The 22043-nt window shown below is 38.3% G+C and overlaps 1 protein-coding gene across 3 annotated transcripts in view; it reads left to right on the forward strand.

Annotated features, from left to right (window-relative positions):
- HERC2 (HECT and RLD domain containing E3 ubiquitin protein ligase 2) overlaps positions 1–22043 on the forward strand; it is a 128437-nt gene that overhangs the window by 81375 nt on the left and 25019 nt on the right. For all 3 annotated transcript variants that reach the window (XM_060769817.2, XM_060769818.2, XM_060769819.2), the window contains exons 53-77: positions 43–233; positions 748–853; positions 970–1061; positions 1429–1604; positions 2630–2741; positions 5584–5665; positions 5781–5924; positions 6703–6793; positions 7296–7473; positions 8030–8111; positions 8192–8363; positions 9434–9578; positions 10380–10605; positions 11064–11235; positions 11871–12057; positions 12846–12986; positions 13674–13865; positions 15235–15388; positions 16110–16217; positions 18578–18709; positions 19226–19384; positions 19479–19597; positions 21007–21132; positions 21429–21584; positions 21878–21993. In XM_060769817.2, the coding sequence (XP_060625800.2) occupies positions 43–233; positions 748–853; positions 970–1061; positions 1429–1604; positions 2630–2741; positions 5584–5665; positions 5781–5924; positions 6703–6793; positions 7296–7473; positions 8030–8111; positions 8192–8363; positions 9434–9578; positions 10380–10605; positions 11064–11235; positions 11871–12057; positions 12846–12986; positions 13674–13865; positions 15235–15388; positions 16110–16217; positions 18578–18709; positions 19226–19384; positions 19479–19597; positions 21007–21132; positions 21429–21584; positions 21878–21993 (3559 nt within the window). The remainder of the gene's footprint in view (positions 1–42; positions 234–747; positions 854–969; positions 1062–1428; positions 1605–2629; positions 2742–5583; positions 5666–5780; positions 5925–6702; positions 6794–7295; positions 7474–8029; positions 8112–8191; positions 8364–9433; positions 9579–10379; positions 10606–11063; positions 11236–11870; positions 12058–12845; positions 12987–13673; positions 13866–15234; positions 15389–16109; positions 16218–18577; positions 18710–19225; positions 19385–19478; positions 19598–21006; positions 21133–21428; positions 21585–21877; positions 21994–22043) is intronic.

Consider the following 22043-nt stretch of genomic DNA (forward strand, 5'->3'; position numbering starts at 1 on the left):
ATCATTGTTTTCAGAATTGTAACTCTTAACTTTTAAAAATAGGTCAGTCTCCAGTATTTTGCGGCCGTTCTGGAAAGCAGTTGAAGAGACGTCACAGTAGCCAGCGAGGAATGCTGCTGGATGATTGGTCGAGAATTGTTAAAAATCTAAATGTATCATCCTCTGTAAATCAGGCGTCACGTTTGATTGATGGAGGTGAACAGTGTTGGCAGTCCTCTGGCTCCCAAGGAAAGGCAAGTTTTTTTAAAAAAAAGATTGCAATGTTTCTTTACTTTTATATGCAATTATCGTTATTCATTTATCATTTTTTGTAATGATATTTTGCTTTAAATATGAATATAATATTAGATTCTTATAAGGCATGTAGTTTTAAACTATCTTTATTTGTAGATTTAGAATTTTAAGGCGTACTTTTATGTTTGCATATAAAACCACTTTCACATTTAGTGGGGTTAGGGGCACACAGACGCCTGTGAAAGTGGAAATAACCATGAAAATGTTTTTTACATGAGAGAACACCTCTCTAGCTGTCTCTAGCTCCTCCAACACAACCCTGTGGCTAACTTCTTTCAGGCTTATAGAGCTGCATTGGAGGATCATGAGATTCCTAGAAAGGCTATTTTAATCAAATCTGCAAATAATCAAATCAGCAAAAGATAAACCTGCAAATGTGGAGGACGAACTGTAATTGGAATAGTATTTTTTCCTGAAGATTCTAGGTAACTGAATGCAATCAATATTTTCTAGCACTGGATCCGTTTGGAGATTTGTCCTGATGTCCTAGTGCACAGACTGAAAATGATTGTGGATCCTGCAGACAGCAGCTACATGCCCTCCTTGGTTGTAGTTTCAGGTATAGTATTCAAGTGTTAACTTTAGGAAGAACCATTATTGACCAGATACTTGTTTTGTGTATTCATATAGGCAATGATAAAAAAAATCTCTACCAAATATGAATTTGTTTTATAGGTGGAAGTTCTTTAAACAACCTCATTGAACTGAAGACAATCACAATTAACCCTACAGACACTACGGTTCCTCTCCTTGGTGACTGCATAGAGGTAGGCATAAGCTATTTCTAAGGAAGACTTTTGAGGAATGTGCTGTATTTTTCCTGTGGATTCCTGTTACAGTAGCTATAGGAAAATAGCAGGATACTTGCTAGCTGCTCCTGTGCTCTTCATTCACCAAGGAATGGTCAGGCTCAGAGAGGTCACAGCCGAGAAAAATGTTAATCTGGCAGTGGGGTTGGACAGAAGCCGATTAAGGTTATACCTTCTAGTCTTTATTTCTTTATGTTGGCAGAAGATATGCCTTAGCAATTGAACAAAAGGGTCAGTTTCCACGCTCTTTGCATCTTGCTTTTATTGTTAAGATTGAATGCATTAAGAACTGGGCTATAGAAATGTAATACTTTTTTACTTTTAGTATCACAGATATATTGAGGTTGCTATAAAGCAGTGCAGGAGCTCTGGCATCGATTGCAAAATACATGGTCTCAGCATATTGGGGCGTATCCGGGCAGAGGATGAAGACTTAGCTGCAGTCCCTTTTCTTGCTTCTGATAATGAAGAAGAAGATGATGATAAAGCGAACACTGGGAGGTATGGCATATTGCAACAAGACACCTTTAAAAATATTGCTTGTATTGGTAGCTACAATATGCTGTTATATGCTATAAAAACTCACTAGTAAAGGCTTTTCCTTGACAAGTCTAGTCATGTCCGACTCGGGGGATGGTGCTCATCAAAGAGCTGGTGTTGTCTGTAGACACCTCCAAAGTCAAGTGGCCAACATGACTGCATGGAGCGCCATTACCTTCCTACCAAGTGGTACCTATAGATCTTCTCACATTTGCATGTTTTCAAACTGCTAGGTTGTCAGAAGCTGGGCCTAGCAGCGGGAGCTCATCCTGTTCCCCAGATTAGAACCGCCAACCTTTTCATCTGCAAGTTCAGTAGCTTAGAGGTTTAACCCACTGCGCCACCAGGGAGCCCCTTTAAAAACTCACTGAACTGAAAATTGAACATGTTTTATACTAAACAAAGGTCAAGCATGTTTTTGTAAAAGTATCGTATGGTCTAATTCCAGTACTGTCTGCAGCTCACTGGAGCAATGAAGTTAAAAGGGAAAGGGAAATGTGGATAAAGAGTATGGTCTGTAAGACATGCATCAAGAAGACATGGAATGGGGGAGGAGAGCTTTTTAGCTATCTTGTTTTAAGCATTTCTCCCAAAAGTCTTTTGGGAGAATGTTTTTCTTTAAAATAGCAGGTGCTTGGAATGACAAATTGGTGTCAGGAATCAGGTATTACAGTTTTAAAAGAGCACATCGAATGTTTACCCTTGCTGTCTCTATATATTTTGCCTATTGCCTTTTATGGTTTATATGGAAAAAAAGAAAAACCTATACTGAGTTCTTATAACTTTAGAAGTTCTCTTGGTGATCCAAAATAAAAGATTCTTAGATCCTTAGAGTGCATGATGGTGAATTGCAATTTTGCTTTCATATTTTTAATTTTCTCCCCAATATGACTATGACTTGTGGAAGACAAAGTTGAGATAGACAAACTGAAAATATGATTCACTAGGAAGGTTTTCAAACAGATATGCCTTTTTTTCTTATGTAGTCTTGTTAGAAAGAAGACTTCTGGCCTGGAATCAGTGGCTACAATAAGGACCAAAGTTTTTGTTTGGGGCCTGAATGATAAAGACCAACTGGGAGGATTAAAAGGGTCAAAGGTAATGGATGTTTAAAATTTATAAAATGAATTAAATAGCCTGCTTCCTGTCTTTGCTGTTTGAAATAGGCAATAGTGGTTGGTGAGGGGTCGCTGATGAAAATGAAAATGAGTAGGGCTGGATTGAGTTTCTGGATTGTCGAGACTCAAAGCAGGGAGAATGCATTTCTTTGCTGAAGTTGGGTCCAAGAGAAAATTCTTAAAGCAATATGAAGCACTAGGAGCAACATAGATATGGCCTTTTTGCATTTATAGTTAGTAAGAATGGAACTTAAGGCATAAATATTGTTTTATTGACATCTTATTAGTGCAGCACTTAGGCAACCTTAGGCCAAAGAGCAGCTGAACTAAATGAGTTAAAGAAAAAGGCTTGAGAGGATGTATTACCCCCTAGAAATTGGCTGCATTCCCAAATCTTGTGTCTGATATTAGAGAAGTCAACTTTCTTTTACTTAGAGCTGGCTATGAATAGAGCTGTCGGCGAGAGACTCAATTTATAAAGAAAACTTGGATAAGAGTACTCAAGTAAGCAGTCACATGATAATTAGAAGAAAACAACTAAAATCTAAAGTAATTTAGGCAAAGGGGCTGGGCATATCTGGGACCTATCGTATATTCTGACGTATAAGACTACTTTTTAACCCAAGAAAATTTCTCAAAAGTCAGGGGTAGTCTTATACGTGGGAGTCGTCTTATACGCTGGAGTAGCCTTATGCATGGGAGTCGTCTTATACTCCGGGAGTCGTCTTATAGAGCGAGTGCTGAAACTTCCAATCTGGATTGGAGAATCTGTGGTTGCTGCATATTGTGGGGAGAGCTCTAAAATGGCAGTGGCCGCGTCCCTGCCGTATGCAGTGATTGTATGAAAGCATTAAGGGCGACGCTGTACAAGTACAGTAGAAGAAAATCCATTCATCAGGATTCGTGGACTTAATGCGGTCCCGGTGGTGAGGTGAAGGGGCGCCTCACCAGGAAAGTGTAAGTGAAAGGTGGAGCAAGCTACAGGCGTCCGGGGCGCCCGGGGTATGGAAAAAAGAGATAGAGTGGCTCTGGGCCCAGAAAAACACACCTCTTTTACCTGTCTGGCCCACCCTTGCATCCTATTACCATACCTCCTTCTCTGCCTCTCAGATCTCACTTCTGAAGACTGCAATGAAGCAGTGTAGGTGCGCATGTGTGAGATCTGAAAGGCAGAGAAGGAGGTACAGTAATAGGAAAATTATCATATTGAAATCAAATCTGATGCTTTTAAAAATTTTATTTGGTATGCGTTGGAAGAGGTCTTATACGGCGAGTATATCCCAAACTCTATATTTTAACTGGAAAAGTTGGGGCTCATCTTATACGCCCAGTCGTCTTATATGCTGGAATATATGGTAAATCTAATTGCTAATTTCAGCTGGAGTCGATACATTGACTCCATGGATTTACAGAAATACCGGCTTGCCATGCAGTGGTGGGTCATTAGGTTAGCTCTAGTTGGGACCAGCAGTTGGTTTTAGGCCATTATATTTTTCATTTCACAGCACATCCATATGACTGAATGGTTTTGAAATCTTACTAAGTTTCAAAATCAGTTTACTGTGTGTCTTTGGGGACTGCTGAAGGATAAGTATCAGCCATGTGTCTGACACTTGGATATGCTGCCTCATTTGGACTATGATTAACCCCTGACCAGTATAGTGAACTCAGTATAGAAAAGCAGGCGATGGATTTGTGGTTGGGGAGCCAGTTACTCTCATTTGAGGCTATATTCATAGAATCTTAGAATCATTGAGTTGGAAGAGGCCTTGTGGGCCATCCAGTCAAGCCCCCTACCAAGAAGCAAGAAAATTGTATTCAAAGTACCCCTGAAAGATGTGTAATCATCAATAAAACAGCATTTTAAAAAAGATGGCCACCCAGCCTTTGCTTAAAAGCCTCCAAAGAAGGAACCTCCACCACACACCGGGGAAGAGAGTTCCACTGCTGAACAGCTGTCACAGTCAGGAAGTTTTTCCTAATGTTCAGGTGGAATCTCCTTTCCTGTAGTTTGAAGCCATTGTTCTGCCTCCTAGACTCCAGGGCAGCAGAAAACAAGCTTCCTCCCTCTATGACTTCTCCACACATATTTATCCATGCCCCTCATCATGTCTCCTCTTAGCCTTTTCTTCAGGCTAAATATGCCCAGCTCTTTAAGCCACTCCTCTTAAGACCCTTGATCATTTTAGTCTCCCTCCTCTGGACACAGCCCATCTTGTCAACATCTCTCTTCAATTGTGGTGCCCAGAATTGGACAGAGTATTCCAGTATTCTTGGTGTGGTCTGACCAAGGCAGAATAGAGGGGTAGCATGACTTCCCTGGATCTAGACACTATACCAGGAAGATATTGTGTTTATTGTATTTATATACTACTTGTAATCTGCTCTGAGTCTCCGCATATAAATGTCATAAATAAATAAAAATAATAAATATACTCCTATTTATGCAGACCAAAATCCCATTGGTTTTTTTGCTGCCTTATTACATTGTTGGCTCATGTTTAACTTGTTATCATAATCATTTCATAATTTTTATTACTCAGCAGAGATTTTTTTTAAATACTGTAACATTAGTAAATATATCAGATATATTAAAGAGGGCAATAATCATAAAAGTGAAATGAATTTTTAGGTATTGAATGGAAGTGGTACATTACATGCAAATCAAACTATTGGTTTAATCAAGCACAGTTTGAAGTCAATTCCTTTCAAACAACATTAAAAGTACAGCATTTAATCTAAATATTCATTTTCAAGAAATTAGCCTATAAACTAATCTTTTTGATCTAATAACTCTATTTTGTTTTATTTACCATGTACAGATAAAAGTCCCTTCATTTTCTGAGACCCTCTCTGCATTAAATGTGGTGCAGGTAGCTGGTGGCTCTAAAAGTCTATTTGCAGGTAAGGAAATTTTTAATTGTGAACATTTTAACTTTCCATTGTGTAAGGCACTGCATATGTTTGAAAAAGCTTGTCTTTCTCAACATTTGAATCCTACGTGTCTTTTCTGTTTTAGTTACTGTAGAAGGCAAAGTCTATGCTTGTGGAGAGGCCACTAATGGAAGGCTGGGATTAGGTCTATCAAGTGGAACAGTTCCTATTCCCCGGCAGATTACGGCTCTCAGTAATTACGTGGTCAAGAAAGTTGCTGTTCATTCAGGTATCAATTCTGTCTTTCTTTGGCAATAAGTAAGCATGGCATATTACCTCCTCATTTCTATTCTTCTGTATGTTAATCTTTTTAAAATCAGTTAAAAACTGTTTACAGTCAGTTATGTGTTTGTGTTTTAGGATTGTGTTTTCTCCCTCCATAATTTTCTGAATAGAGAAATATGTAGGTGAAGGTGGAATGCCACATCTATTCTAGAATACAGATATGAATTGTGTTAAATAAAGATTTAATTTTGAATGTTGACTTCTATCCTGATGGGGGGTGTCATATGAAATGGAAATACAATGTACTGGTGTCCTGATTGTTTTGACTACATCAAGGCTCCTTCTATTGCTTTTAAACAGAGGCTGGATGGCCATCTATCGGGGGTGCTTTGAATGCAATTTTCCTGCTTATTGGCAGGGGTTGGACTGGATGGCCCACAAGGTCTCTTCCAACTCTATGATTTTTTTTCTCTAGCAGGCAAACTTTTCCTGTTTTGTATTGAGTAGAACTGATATTTGGAAACAGCTGGCAAGATTCTGTTTTGGTATGAAGAAAAATAATAGTGCAATGTATTTTTCAATCATACTCAATTTTAAGCTAAGTCTAAACATGAAAGAAAATTTAGTAGATTGATTTGCCATGGATGGGAGTGAGGAAACTTTAAATTGCTAGTATAGCTATTCCCTGAAGTGTCTTACTGCTGTTAAGTACTGGTATTTTTTGTTTTTGTTTTTACTTTGGTATTAACTTGCCCTCCTTCTCATATTCCTATCCATTCTAGGTGGACGCCATGCTATGGCTTTAACTGTTGATGGCAAGGTGTTCTCTTGGGGTGAAGGAGATGATGGAAAGCTTGGACATTTCAGTAGAATGTAAGGGTTTTATGTTTGGTAACGTCTTAGGCTTGCTGAATTATTTACCACATCGTTTTCAGTTAGCTAGCCATATTTGTTCAGTGATGGGATTAGTAATAAGTAAACAGTTGAGTCTAAATATTTAGTGTGATATGGAAGTAATAGAGGATGTCATTATTGTAATTTAGATATTTTAGATACTTTTTCATTGTAATGCATGGCATATCTGTTTTATGCATTTCCCCCTTGGGGTATTCCACCACGTTTTAAATAATTCTCTGTTTTTTTTTAAAAAAGAAGCAAAATTTGTGCAATAGATCACTTGCATTTTTTTTTAATATACCTTTACATAAATGGTATTATATGGAAAAGAATAGCACTGGATCATATATTTTGACAAATGGTAGATTTGCGTGAAACCGAAAGGAGTGGATCGATGACAAATCAGATAAAGGATAATATCTTTGAATAAATGGAGTAAACAGGAGAACTTCACATATGTTTTATGTTGTGTTTACAGGAACTGTGATAAACCAAGGCTGATAGAAGCACTGAAAACAAAACGTATTCGTGACATTGCCTGTGGTAGTTCTCATAGTGCTGCCATCACCTCCAGTGGGGAATTATATTCATGGGGCCTTGGTGAATATGGTCGACTTGGGCATGGAGACAATACTACACAACTTAAACCAAAGATGGTAAGGGTCGTATTATGTTTTCCTAGTTTCTCACATTAAGACATGTACTTGCTGTTGTATGAAAAACAGCTGAAATGCCCCCATGCAATATATAGTGCTGTTTCTCTGTGTGTAACATCTCCTTGTACTTGTAATGGATGAAATATTAAGCTTTTAGTGTAAGTTGGGACTGTCTGAGGAAGTGTGTAAAGAGTAAGCTTCCTTCTAAACTTGCTCCTCTTGATTTGATCAGGGGACAACCCATTGTGTTACTTTTTTAAGAAGACAGATGCCTAGATTGACCAAGATTTTGAATAGTCTTTTGTTTTGCCTTGTTTCCCTGAGTCCATCTTACACAAACTCAAAAGTGCCCATTTAACTTTTTTTCCAATTGTTTAGTTTCTTCTGAAATCTGGTGTAAGAGCGTGTGCATCTTTTGTGAGACATACACAAAAAACTTTTAACAAATTCACTTTCTGTCCAAAATGGGTTAGGGATTAAGTTTGTCTCTAAAATGGACATTTTGTATATGATTTCAGATGAATGCACTTTAAGCCCTTCGTTTTCTGTGTTTTAGGTTAAAGTGCTTCTTGGTCATCGAGTGATTCAGGTGGCTTGTGGAAGCAGAGATGCTCAGACCTTGGCACTCACCGATGAAGGTAAAAAAGTATTTATTAGTGCACTTCAAATATTGCATTGCCTTTGCAATATCTAATGCTGGTTTTTTTTTTTCTATTAGGGCTAGTATTTTCTTGGGGAGATGGAGATTTTGGAAAACTGGGCCGAGGAGGAAGTGAAGGATGCAACATTCCTCAGAACATTGAAAGACTGAATGGCCAAGGAGTCTGCCAAATTGAGTGTGGAGCTCAGTTCTCTTTGGCTCTTACCAAGTCTGGGGTGGTGTGGACATGGTATGTCATGTGAAACAAATTACAAGCATTCATTAGAGTCAGCGAAATTGATGGGAGGACTAAAACAGCAATATGACATGTTGTATAAGACTAATTTATTGTAATTGCAACCATCAAAGGCAAGGAATAATGGCAGCTGATCAATGAACACTTGGAGAGCAAAATTAAAGAGCAAGGTCAATGCATTAAGTTTCACTACCTTCATTGATTTTCTTAGTTTTCTTTTCAAAAATCCCAAACTAGGGCATATTAATAACGTTCTTATCACTGAACTTTTTTTGTCCCATTTTGTAACTACTCCCAACTCTTATAGATAAATGATAAAACATGCTCCTTAGTGATGTAAGAGCCGACAGCTTGGACAACTTTAAAAAGAAGTTAGATTAATTGATAGAAGATAAGGCTATCAGTGGTTCCTAATGATTATGATGATGTTTTTACCTCCATTATTAAGGAACAATATGATGCCATTCCCAGTTGATGTAAACACGTGCAGAAAGCTTCTGTTGCTGTTGTGCTCTGCTTTACAGGAGTCCCAGATGGTATCTGGTTGACCATTTTAGAGTCAAGAGGCTAGAGTAGGTGGGCCTTTAGTCTTTTCCAACATGGCTCTTTTTATGTTCCAAGACTTGCTTTATAATAACAGTACATATGGTTTTTATTGGAAAGTATAAATAATTAAATAGTGTTATTTTGTTAGACCTGCTAGGCAAAAAATAAAATAAAAAATAAAGTAAATCTAGGTGCATGTTTATTTCAGTGAATGAGCTGAGAATAAGCGCTCTGGGATCAAACTGTTCCTCTTGAGCCAGCCTGCTTTAACGCTTTCCCCTTCAGTTGCAAAAATGTTCCTGTCTTCTTCATAACCTTTCCTTTAAAAACATGAGAAATTGAAAGTACTATGGATTTAGAGGGAAAGAGAGAAAAGAGTTCCATGAGAATAAAATAAATACATAAACATACAGACTTTGTTCTCCTCATCTGCAGGGGAAAATATTTTTCTATCTGTTGGTTTCAAATGCTTAAACTGGTAAGATTTCCTAATTCCCAGTGTGATATGTTATCTCCAGGGGCAAAGGAGATTACTTCAGGCTAGGACATGGCACTGATGTTCATGTTAGAAAGCCGCAAGTGGTAGAAGGACTGAGAGGGAAGAAGATCATTCATGTGGCTGTAGGTGCCCTCCATTGCTTGGCCGTCACTGACACAGGACAGGTAAGAAAAACTTGTCAGCCCACTCTGAAGACCATTATCTGATAGTAAGTTCTATGGAAAACAAAAAAAGATTTGCTTCTTATGAATTGAAGTTTGGACTTCTGGCAATAAATGAGTAAATGCCCAATTGCAGAACAAAATAATGCAATAATTTAGTGAAACTTTCGAAATCATTGCCAGCATTAGATATTCTTCCTTTTTTACTTCTTAGACAGAAGTGTCTTTTAAAAATCTGGTTATAATGTTTACTTAATAAATATAGCTTCCATAGAATTGTTTGGACTTGTTACAAAAATGTTTAAAGTGTTATAGAATTGAAAAAAACCAAAACGTTTTGGGGAATTACTGTGTATTATTATTTAGGAAAGACATGGAGGAGTAATAGTCCATAATTGGGTTCATCCCCACATGCCAAGCTGATTAGACAGACCCATAATCTTTTTTGGTTATACACACAGGTTTCATACAGACTGAAAAGTATGGAGAACTTATCTGGTTTTAAATATGCTCTTTATACTTCCATCTTAAAAGAGGCAGTGTGGTGTAGTGGTTTGGCTATGATACCAAGGTTTGGATCCCAACTTAGCCATGTATGCTTACTGGGTGACAAGTTGCACAGTTTCAGCCTCAGAGGACAGCAAAGGCAAACTCCCCTTCAACAAATCTTATCGAGAAAAATCTATGATAGGTTCACCATACAGGGTCATCTGAAATTGGAAATAACTTGAAGGCTCTCAGTAACAAATACGTGAAAGGCTTACTGGAAAAAGCGAAGCAAAGAATTCCTTGCTTTATTGACAGGTTTATGCTTGGGGTGATAACGATCATGGACAGCAAGGCAATGGGACTACTACGGTTAACAGAAAGCCCACTCTGGTCCAGGGTCTAGAAGGCCAGAAAATCACGCGTGTAGCGTGTGGATCTTCCCACAGTGTGTCTTGGACGACAATGGATGTAGCTACACCATCGGTGCATGAACCAGTTCTTTTTCAAACAGCAAGAGACCCTTTAGGCGCATCTTATTTAGGTAATATATAGCTCATTGTCCGACAATCCTTTTAAGAGAAGATATGAGAGAAATTATTCTTATGTTCAGGGCTTCGGTGTGGGAGAGGGAGGGGTTGGGGGCTTGTGCCATAGAGAGAGTTAACTTGTGGTTTAATGGCTCATTCCTTCAGCACATTCCCCTCTGGCCTGAAGCACAAGGAGAGGTGAAGTATACTTAATTTCAGTTGTTATAAAATCTAATGAAGCAGAAGTATATGAGAGTTTAGTTAGGCTGTGGGGATCATTTATAAGGCATACTACGACTGAAGAAAGAACAAGCAAATGTTTTTATGAGAGTTCTTATTTGTTGTACATCTGTGTAATCATATCTTGAGCAAATGTTACGAGTCAAATTAATCTATGAATGTATTATCCTTGAATTTACCTGCACCTGCCTTTCTGAGACATGTAATTATACAACTCTCTTATTTCTTGTAGGTGTCCCATCAGATGCAGATTCTTCTGCTGCTAGTAACAAAATCAATGGTACAAACAACTCCAAACCTAACCGACCTTCCCTTGCCAAAATCCTTTTGTCACTAGATGGCAACCTTGCCAAGCAGCAGGCCTTATCTCATATACTGACAGCGTTGCAAATCATGTATGCCAGGTGAGCATGTGCCAAAAAACAGGTGATGGCAGACATCTTCTGTTAGTGTCCAGATTGGCTATTGGCTGGCTCTAGCTTTTCCAGACCCTGGAAAATATGTGTGAACAATAACTTCTGGAGCCAAATAAAGTTCTGGGAATTGCAGTTTTTTTTTAAAAACAAAAAACAAAAACAAAACTTTTCAGCATTCTAGATTTACCAATGCCTGATAGAGTTTCTGTAGAAAGTCTATATAGTAATAAAGTAATGCAAATAAAGGAACTGTAATTGGCTATGAAATCTGTTGTTTAACTTTGAGTGGATATGCTCTATGTGTGTGAGAATACATGAGAGAGAATTCCATCATCAGATATGTTTAAGCATTAGAGACTACAGTTGCTTCCGATAGTATATCTTTTCTACTTGACATTATGTCTGCTTAATAATAGGCCAGGTTTTTAATAACATTCTTGGAAGCATGTGCAGCTCTCCTTAGATAAAGCAAACAATTTCTTGCTTTGGGAGCTGCTCTTTCCTTTAGATCAGGTATGGGGAAACTTTGGCCCTTCAGGTGTTTTAGATTTTTGGAATTTTGTTTGAATATTTTCAAGCTGTGTATGGTTGATTGTATGGTGAATATGTTTATTTTGGTTTAGGGATGCTGTGGTTGGAGCACTGATGCCTGCAAGTATGATTGCACCTGTGGAGTGTTTGTCTTCATCCCCTGCACCTCCTCCAGACCTCGTTTCCACGGGCAGCGCTCCCAGTGGAGACGAGGGTATGCTGGGTGTAGATGTAGAGGAGCGACTGAGCCCAACCCCTTGGCAAGACAGGAGGGTAGAGGTAAATATTATTTTCAAATGAAAACATGAACATCATACACGGATAAGATGGGTAGAACTATTGCTCTAGTCCTGCAACATAATGCCTGCATTTCATTGATGTAACATTCCAGTGTAAAATATTCTATGTAGACTAGTTATTCGTTTCATTTGAAAATAATTTGTGGGGAGCTTGCAACGCATATGATAAAAGAAAGATTCCAAATGCTTTTCGACATCATATTGATGCAACAAAATAGACATTTTAGGGTTTCAGAATCGTATTGTGATATGGCAGACTCTATTCCTGTGTATGAGTCTGTCTGGGCTGTTTCATTTCAAACTGTATTGTTTTAAACTGAATTGCTTGTAATTGTCTTTTATCTTTCTAAATGTGGATCCAAATTGTTTAAATATTTACATAGTTTGATTTTATTGAGGGCTGACGTTTCGAATGTTCTAGCATTACTGTTGTTTTTGAGGTGAAAGTCACCTTGAGGCCTAATAGCAGGGGAAAGTCAGATTGGAAATAAATATAAAAATGAAGGAATGAATGAGTGATTCTTATTTGAGATGTTGTCTTATAGCAAGATCCCGCCCCCCCTCAAAAGGATTAAGACAGAAAATTAAAAAATGGCAAGTCAGGCATGCACCTGTGATTTATATGTGATTTTGCAACCTGATTTTGGGAGCATTTAAAACATTTAGCCCTGAAGCATCTTCTAGGCACTTGTTTTGGCTGTGCAAAATCTTGTTGTATCTGATTTAACAACCCCTGTTTATTATTGCCATGCGGTTCTGTTTGACTAGGTGGCTTCTTCAGAAGATTCTGTGACTCCCTCCGCTGTGACTCCTTCATCCACAGCAGCCTCATCCCGTCCTTTCATTCCTGTCACTGATGACCCCGGAGCAGCCAGTATAATAGCAGAGACAATGACTAAAACCAAAGAGGTACTGCTTCTAATTTTTCATTAGATATACTTATTGTGTATTTTCAGAAGCAACTAAATGTTGACAGCAGTTGATAGATTTCGGTTGTAGAGTGGTCAGATAGTACAGAATCTCCTCCATTATGGTTAAAAAAATAAAATGTTTAAGTTTGTTCTAAAGTAGAGATATGGCAGATGGACTAAAGTAAGCTGATAGCTTGTAACACAGTAGAATCTATAGATGTAGATATAACACTAAATCCAGTTGTTAGTTTCACCCAGCATAGACCACTTACATAACTTGTCTTGTTTCAGTTTAGTCCATTCTACTTTGCTAGGTTTTTCTGCTGTTCCTCCTCCTTTTTCTTCTCATCTCTATTAGTTACTAGCCGTCCCCTGCCACACGTTGCTGTGGCCCAGTCTGTGTATATGTGTTTTGTGTGTGTATATTTGTGCATTTGTGTATATATGTGATTTTGCACATGCATTGTAATATATTTTTTGTTTTTTGGCTTTTAAAGTCTCTTCTGCTGTGTTTTTCAATGTTTTTTATGAGTGATGGTCACTTGTTGGCCTGATAGGTGTATTGTGTCCAAATTTGGTGTCAATTCGTCCAGTGGTTTTTGAGTTATGTTAATTCCACAAACGAACATTACATTTTTATTTATATAGATTCTAAAGTTGTTCTTCATCTGCCTTGTTTTTGAAGGACGTGGAAAGCCAGAGTAAGGTCTCTGGTCCTGAGCCACAATACTTGGATGAGTTCACTGGCCTCCTTGTCCCAGATGACACCAGAGTCATGGTAGATCTGCTGAAGCTGGCCGTGTCCAGTCGTGCTGGAGAGAAGGGGAAAGATGTTCTTTCAGCTGTGCTGTCTGGCATGGGCACTGCTTATCCTCAGGTGGGTTAAAATAACCCCTGCTGTTGCTGAACCAGTTATTCCCTTAATATCAGTTTTTTAAAAGTATATCAAAATTTCTAATGATTAATTTGACCCTGAGATGTTAAAAGTCTATGGAAAGCATTGCAGAACATGATCCCATGAAGTGGCATTTTAAAAGATGTTTTTGAAATGGAATTGTAATCTATAAACAGGCTGAGTCAAAATGTTTCCCACTGAAAGACTGATCTGGAAAAAACAAAAGTTTGTAAAGAAAGTGTATGTGTGTGTATGTACAGGTTGAGCATCCTTTATCCAGAATTCCAAAATCCATAACATTCCAGTATTCAGAATTGTCCACATGGATGGCTGAGAGAAGAACTTTATGATGCTTAGCTGTACACAAACTTGGTTTCATAACAACAGCAGCAACAACAACAACACTTCATTTATATTCCGCCCTTCTCCCTGAGGGGACTCAGAGTGGATTACAGCATCTAAACAGACACAGTCAAACATTCAAAGCCTTGTTACAATGAAATACAATGAGACACAAATACAGAAACAAAAGTAAAGGCTAACCCTTTCATTTCCGGCTCTGGAGGCAGTTTTCATCTCCGTCTCTGGGGAGGAGCTCTTCTCCATTTCTAAGCCGAGGAGCCTGTGTTGTCCATAGACACCTTCTGGTTGTGTGGCCAGCATTATTGCCTGGAGTGTCTTTTTGCCTTTTCCCGCTGAAACGGTACCTATTGACCTTCTCACATTTGCTTGTTTTTGAACTGCCAGGTTGGCAGGAGCAATTGCTAACAGTGGGAGCTCACCCAGTCCCGCAAATTTGAACTGCCAACCTTCAGGTCAGCAGTTCAGCAGCACAAGGGCTTAACTCATTGTGCCACCCGCACATAATGCAATACGTTATTAAGAATATTGTATAAAAATGCCTCAGGATTTGTGCGTAATATGAAATATAAATGAATTTCATGTTTCTGTTTGGGTCCCATCTCAAAGATATCTATATCCAGTATTCCCAAACCTTAAAAAATCCAAAATATGGAACACTTGTGGTCCTAGGCATTATGGATAAGGGATGCTCAATCTTTACCACATACATGTAAAGCTATGTGTAAGAAACTGATGAGAAAACTAGGTTTGTGTCTCTCTTGGGTTTCTTTCAGGAAAAGCTCCAAAATTTAATTTTGTATTTTTTTCTTGACCTGTACTGCTAAGGTTAGTGTCCTAAGTGTGAAAACAACTTGCACTTTCTGCAGAGAAACCAGGACACCTAGAGATGTGTTGGGACATATGCCCCTGTCACTCTATACTTTCTGCCTGAGAAATAAAGAGTGTTTATGGTTAGAAACAATGAATCACAAAAGATTTGTATTTTCAGGTTGCTGATATGTTGTTGGAGCTATGCGTTACAGAACTGGAAGACGTGGCAACCGATTCACAGAGTGGCCGTTTGTCTTCACAACCCGTGGTAGTGGAAAGCAGTCACCCATATACAGATGATACTTCCACCAGTGGCACAGTTAAAATACCAGGTACTATATTTCTTGAAATGCTCTTTAAAAAGAGTACCTGTACATTCACTGTAAATAATATCTCCATTGGCTTTCTTTATTTCTTTTTTTAATGAAAAAAGATGTCAATTCCATTCTGAACTCTTCAGTGTCTTTGATTAATGTAGACCAAAATGGCATTTCAGCTATTATCAAGGTCACATAAGGATTGTTTGGATATCCCTGGGCATAAAGCAGTAATTGTTAGATGGGAAAAAGTATCATTATTCACAAGTTTTATGTAACCTAATGCTTCCTGTGTTGTCTGTGACTACCTACTGGAATTAATTTTAGATCATTTCAGGGGAACTGCGTTCAGATTGTCGTACTATAAACAAGTTGACTTCCTTGCTTGAAGAAAATAATCTGTGTTTTTTATGGTTTAATGCTCAGGTAAAAAGCCTTTAAAGACTGAAGAAGAATTCTGGATGCACAGTTGTGAAATGTGTGCACAATCCTATCGGTTATTGTGCACACATTATGTTGAGTTGCACTTTGGATATTAATTGATCCTGCCAGGAAAAATGTATTTATTTATTTCCCACTTCTTTTCTAAAGGGACTCAAACAGCTCCCTATATAAAACCAGGGAAATCTTGCTGAATACACAACACAAAAGTTTTGAAAATCAGTACAGAGAGTTAGTTTGTTAGTGAGCTCTTGTTGTAAATTTCTGATTGTATTTTTCTGGATTTAAACTGTAGGTGCTGAAGGGCTTAGAGTAGAGTTTGATCGGCAGTGTTCCACAGAGCGGCGCCATGATCCACTCACTGTCATGGATGGAGTCAACCGTATAGTTTCTGTCAGATCTGGTAATGAGCTAGAAAGTCACATTGCTTCATTGTGTCTCACATATTTTATCATTGTTTCATTTGAGTATTAGCTTGTATATTGATTTGTGGCAGGGAGCAAATAACCTAAAATATAATAAGTATCTATACACATAATAAAAGTGTAAATATGTATGTGTGTGGGGCTGGGGTGTCCAATTACACAGACAGGCTCCTGGCTCCACACACAGCTATAGCTCCCACAACTCAGGAGACACCAGTTCACCTCCCTCCAGTGACATTGCAGGTTATAGTGAGTGCCATGAACATATACAAGAACCTTGCCAATATCCTCCACAAATACCATATTGCCTACCACCCAAGTGAAGGTTTTCATACAGGGACATTTTCATCCTAGATTTTATGTGTTTCTTCCACCATGGGCATCCCAGTGTTTCTTACTCTCTCCATTGGTGTGGAGTATACATGACCCTGCCCACTGCTTCTCCCTTAACCCTTCCCTATTCTTTTATATGGCACACAGTAAACAGAGGAATTGGATCAGCTGCCAAACATACAGGTTTGGGGAGAATTCATCATGATTTATAAGAGTTGTAAATACTGGGATGTATAGTTCACCTGCAATCTAAGAGCACTCTGAACTCCACCATGCTCCACCATGATAGACCTGGAACTAACTGGCACACAGAACCCCCATGATCAACAAAACATACTGGAGGTCTTTGGAGGGACTTAATAGAAGTTGTAGTTCACCTACATCGAGAGTGCACTATGAACCCAAATAATGATGGATCTGGACCAAACTTGGCATGCATACCCGATATGCCAAAATTTGTATACTGGTGGGTTTGGAGCTGAATTGGCTTGGACATTTTGGTGTTGTAGGTACTGGGATTTATAGTTTAGCTGCAACCAATGAGCACTCTGAACTCCATCAAAGATGGAATTGGACCAAACTTGGTACACAGAGCACCCATGACCAGCAAAAAAATACTGGAGGTCTTTGGGGAAAATTAACCTTGATTTGGGGAGTTGTAGTTCACCTACATCAGAGAGCACTGTGAACCCAAACACCGATTGATCTGGACCAAACTTGGCACATATACTTGTTATGCCGAAATTTGATTACTGGAGGAGTTTGGGGGAAACTGACCTTACTTTCTGGGAGTTATACTTCACTCACAGCAAGAGAAATTGTGACCTCCACTGATGATGGATCTGGACCAAACTTGACACACAGAACCCCCATGACTACTGGAGGGGTTTGAGGGGATTGACTCACCATTGTTGTTTACCCTGCAGCCACAAAGCACACTGAACCCCACCCCAACCTTTTTTTTTTTTTTACCAGGGACCAATTTGACCAGAGACCCCTTTCCAACATAAGTACCAAAAGGTTTACAAATCAGTTTTTGGTCAACTTTAGATTAGGTTTGGTTATTTGGGGTGCTGATTCAGAAAATTGCATTGGATAGACCACATCAGCTCTAGTTTCTGATACAGAACATATGCCATCCAGTAGTCGTCATCTGCTCGCCCACAGAAAACTATATTTAATCATCTAGAACTGATGTGGTCTATCCTAGGGGTTGGGGCTGGTCAGCCACAGGGAAGGAGTGTGGTGCGAAAGGAGCAGAAATAAAATAAAATAAAATAAAATAAAATAAAATAAAATAAAATAAAGAGGAAGGAGGCTTGCAGACTAGATTTTCGTCCTTGCGATCCACAGGTGGTCCACGGCCCACAAGTTAAAAACCACTGATCTAGAGCAAACTTGTCCAACATAACAATGTCGGGAGTAACCTGGCATGATGTGAATTGTAGTTCACCTACAACCGTATGCATTTGGTACAATTAAAAATTGTCTTTTTTCAAATAACCCGAGCAATGCTCGGTACCCAAACTAGTAATAAAATAGAAAATATTTAACTCACAAAATAATGGATAGATGGTATAAAATAGAATTAATCCGCTTTCCTTAGCTGAATCCTCAATCTGAGTAGAATTTATGTTATTGTTATATATTTTGTTGGATTGGAACCCCTTCAGGACTTTTGGGTTTTTAATTTGCCTCTTCTTCCTCTAGTTGTGTTTAGTGAAACATATGTTCTCTGGATGGTGCAGGGGAAGAATCCATGTCACTGAGTTGTTTCCCTTCACACCCATTCAGAAGGTCAGGGTGCATGATCCAGCTAATACTTGAATGTCAATTTTCATTTGCCCTCTGCAGATAGAGTTATGATTCAACTAGGAATAGTACATAGTTTTTCTTTGCTGAAATTTATTGTGTATGGTGTTCTCTAAGGCACCATGAAAATAGAAGAGATTCCTATCCTGCAAGGTTTATAGTTTAAATAGCTATTCCCATCCTAACGTCATAGGTCGTGAATGGTCTGACTGGTCTAGTGAGCTGCGCATTCCAGGAGATGAACTGAAATGGAAATTCATCAGTGATGGTTCTGTAAATGGATGGGGCTGGCGCTTCACAGTTTATCCTATCATGCCGGCAGCAGGTGAGTGTCACACATGGCATCAAGACAGAATAGTGAATCTGACTGGTATACCTGTTGTTTTCTGGAGCCCAGTTATCAGGGATTGTTCTGCTAACAGACTAATGATTAGCTTAAACGGGGGGAGAAGTAGAGACTGCACTAGAGCACATATGGTTAACATTCGGCTCACATGATCAACATGAACTTTTCTTATGCTGATGACTGCCAAGTGCCCATTATTTTTTAAAAAAACCATTGCTTTAAGAACCAATGTGAAAAAACTCTTTTGATAACCTAGTTATCATGTGATGATTGTAGTCATTACAGGAATTGTGTTGGTCATGTGCATCTAGCTCATGTTTGAACTGTATATAGTTGAGTCGCTGTTGCAATGCTTTAATTAAACAGTGGTATATATTTATTTTTTTCTTTTTCCCCGTAGCTGACAATCTGTATCCAGTTTTTAAAGTTTTTTTTTAAAATGTGGGTGCAAACCTTTGACTGACATGATGAATATTATTATTTTCTCCCCTGCAGGTCCAAAAGATCTTCTGTCAGATCGCTGCATACTTTCTTGCCCCTCAATGGATTTAGTAACATGTTTGCTGGATTTCCGTTTGAATTTTGCTTCTAATAGAAGCATAGTCCCCCGCTTAGCAGCCTCACTAGCAGCATGTGCTCAGCTGAGTGCTTTAGGTAGGTACAGATTCAGAAAAGCATCTGAGTTATATATTTTAAAACATTTTTGAAATGTTGTCAGCATTAATTTTATTTCCCATGCATTTTTTAGCTGCTAGCCACAGAATGTGGGCCTTACAAAGACTACGGAAGTTGTTAACTACTGAGTTTGGTCAATCGATCAACATCAATAGAATACTGGGAGATAATGATGGTGAAGCACGCACTATGGTAACTCCTCATGTATAATAATGATTTTTTAAAGATTGTTGCAATGCTTGATTAAATAATAGCACATAGCAGCATGCTATATTATGTGGAAGATGAAGCACACCAGTAGATTCAAATTACAAGGAAAGAGGTTCTGACTGACAATGAGGAAGGACTCTCTAGTGATAAGAGCTTCCTGGCAATGGAATAGACTACTTCAACAGCTTTTCTTGTAAGCAGATATTGGTTGGCTGTCTACCAGGGATTATTTAATTGTAGATCCCTGAACTAATGGGGAATGAGTTTGATGACCACATTCATCAAGTACATTCTAGCTCTGTGATTTACAGAGTTCAGTTATCCATGTAATGCCATATAGCTTATGGGTTTTTATGTAATATTAGTGTTGAGTAATGCTTTCCCACCCAGAGTCGCCTCTAGCCTTCTGGATAATTCATTGATAGATTTCACAAAGGATACTATTATTAATTTTGTCAAATGTGGCACAAATATTTCCTTTCTATGGTAAAAACTGTACAAGGCTGTGTAATTTCAGACACAAAACAGGAACCAAGACTGCTTTATCAGTCATTATAGTCTAGTAATAAAATTGTGTTCTGTACTGTCAAAGGCTTTCATGGCTGGAATTAGAGTCATTAGAGAAATTGTTTTACTTTGTATATTTAATTTTTTTCACTTGCTATTGAGTTGTTTTATAAGTATATTCTGATGTTGTCTATTTGATTGTTTATTATTTGAAGGTATTTATTATGTAACGTTTCTCAGGCATTGAATGTTTGCTGATCTTTCGTTGTTCGTTGTCCTGAGTCCCTTTTGGGAGATAGGGTGGTATAGAAATAAATTATTATTATTATTATTATTATTATTATTATTAATCACCGTGGTGTTGTGTGGTTTCTGGGCTGTATGGTCATGTTCTAGCAGCATTTTCTCCTGATGTTTCGCCTGCATCGGTGGCTGGCATTTTCAGAGTATCATGTCCTCTGAAGATGCCAGCCACAGATGCAGGTGAAACATCAGGAGAAAATGCTGCTAGAACACAGTCATACAACCTGGAAACTGCACAACATCCAGTTGTCTTCTGTAGCTACACATCCAGTGCCATTTGTTAGTTTAAAATACCATCTCTTCATTACCAGAGAATCACCATACATACATACATACATACATACACACTCACATACACTCTATTTGTATCCTGTTTTTCTCTACTCCAAAGGGAACTCAAGACCGCTTTACATATGGGAACTATTCAATGCCTTTGGACAACAAAAAGTTAAAATACATTTAAGTTAAAAATTAAAATTAAAGTTAAATGCAAATTAAAACTTATAAAACATTGCATTCACTATTAAAATCATGCTGTAAATATGGAAACTACCATTTATTTTTTATACTATTTCTTCCAGAGTTTCACCGGTAGTGCCTTAGCTGCTCTGGTTAAAGGCCTTCCTGAAGCTTTGCAGCGGCAATTTGATTACGAAGATCCCATTGTCAGAGGTGGCAAGCAGCTCCTTCACAGCCCTTTCTTTAAGGTAGTAAAATGCAGAAATGAGAGGGGAAAAAAGGATAAGTCAGAGTTTGGGCTCACCTTTAGCATTGCCTAGCAGAAAAATTTGAACTTGAAACTTCAGACTAATCCTAATGATACTATTTAGATAACTAAAAATGTTGGCTGGAGAAAAAATAAGTTTAATGATGAATGAATCAAGGGCTTTAAAAGATTCACTTGATGAATACGTTTAACACGAGGAACACCCAATAAGGAATCATATTGCCAAGTGCAGCTGAAATCTTGTGCTTTCCAACTAAATTATTTCTTTGCTTGCAGGTGCTGGTAGCACTTGCTTGTGACCTGGAATTGGATACTCTTCCCTGTTGTGCAGAGACACATAAGTGGGCTTGGTTTCGAAGATACTGCATGGCTTCCAGGGTTGCTGTAGCCCTTGATAAAAGAACACCATTGCCTCGCCTCTTCCTTGATGAGGTATTGAAGAATATCTTTAATATAATGCTTGTACAGTGAAAGATACACATTTTAATTTTTAAATAGGCTGTTATGAAGAAGATAATAAATGTTTAAAAGTTGCTCACCTTCTGTCAAATGAGACCACCAGCGGATATTTTGAAGCCTGCCATTGCATGACTTGATGGTCATCTCTTACCACTTTTCACCAGGACCCCATAGTGCCTGACTGCTTTCTCTTGCTGTCAGCGCATAGTGAAATAGCAAGAATTATGAGATGCTTTGCTTTAACCAAAGTCTAATCTATTTTTCAGGTGGCCAAGAAAATTCGTGAATTAATGGCTGACAATGAAAATATGGATGTTTTACATGAGAGCCATGATGTTTTCAAGCGAGAGCAAGATGAACAACTTGTTCAGTGGATGAACAGGTACTTGCAGGCTTCAAATTCCAGTTCTAAATGTGCAAAAAGTTGTGATG

This window comes from Anolis sagrei, chromosome 3, assembly GCF_037176765.1.
Source record: "Anolis sagrei isolate rAnoSag1 chromosome 3, rAnoSag1.mat, whole genome shotgun sequence".
In the NCBI taxonomy this organism is placed as follows: domain Eukaryota; kingdom Metazoa; phylum Chordata; class Lepidosauria; order Squamata; family Dactyloidae; genus Anolis; species Anolis sagrei.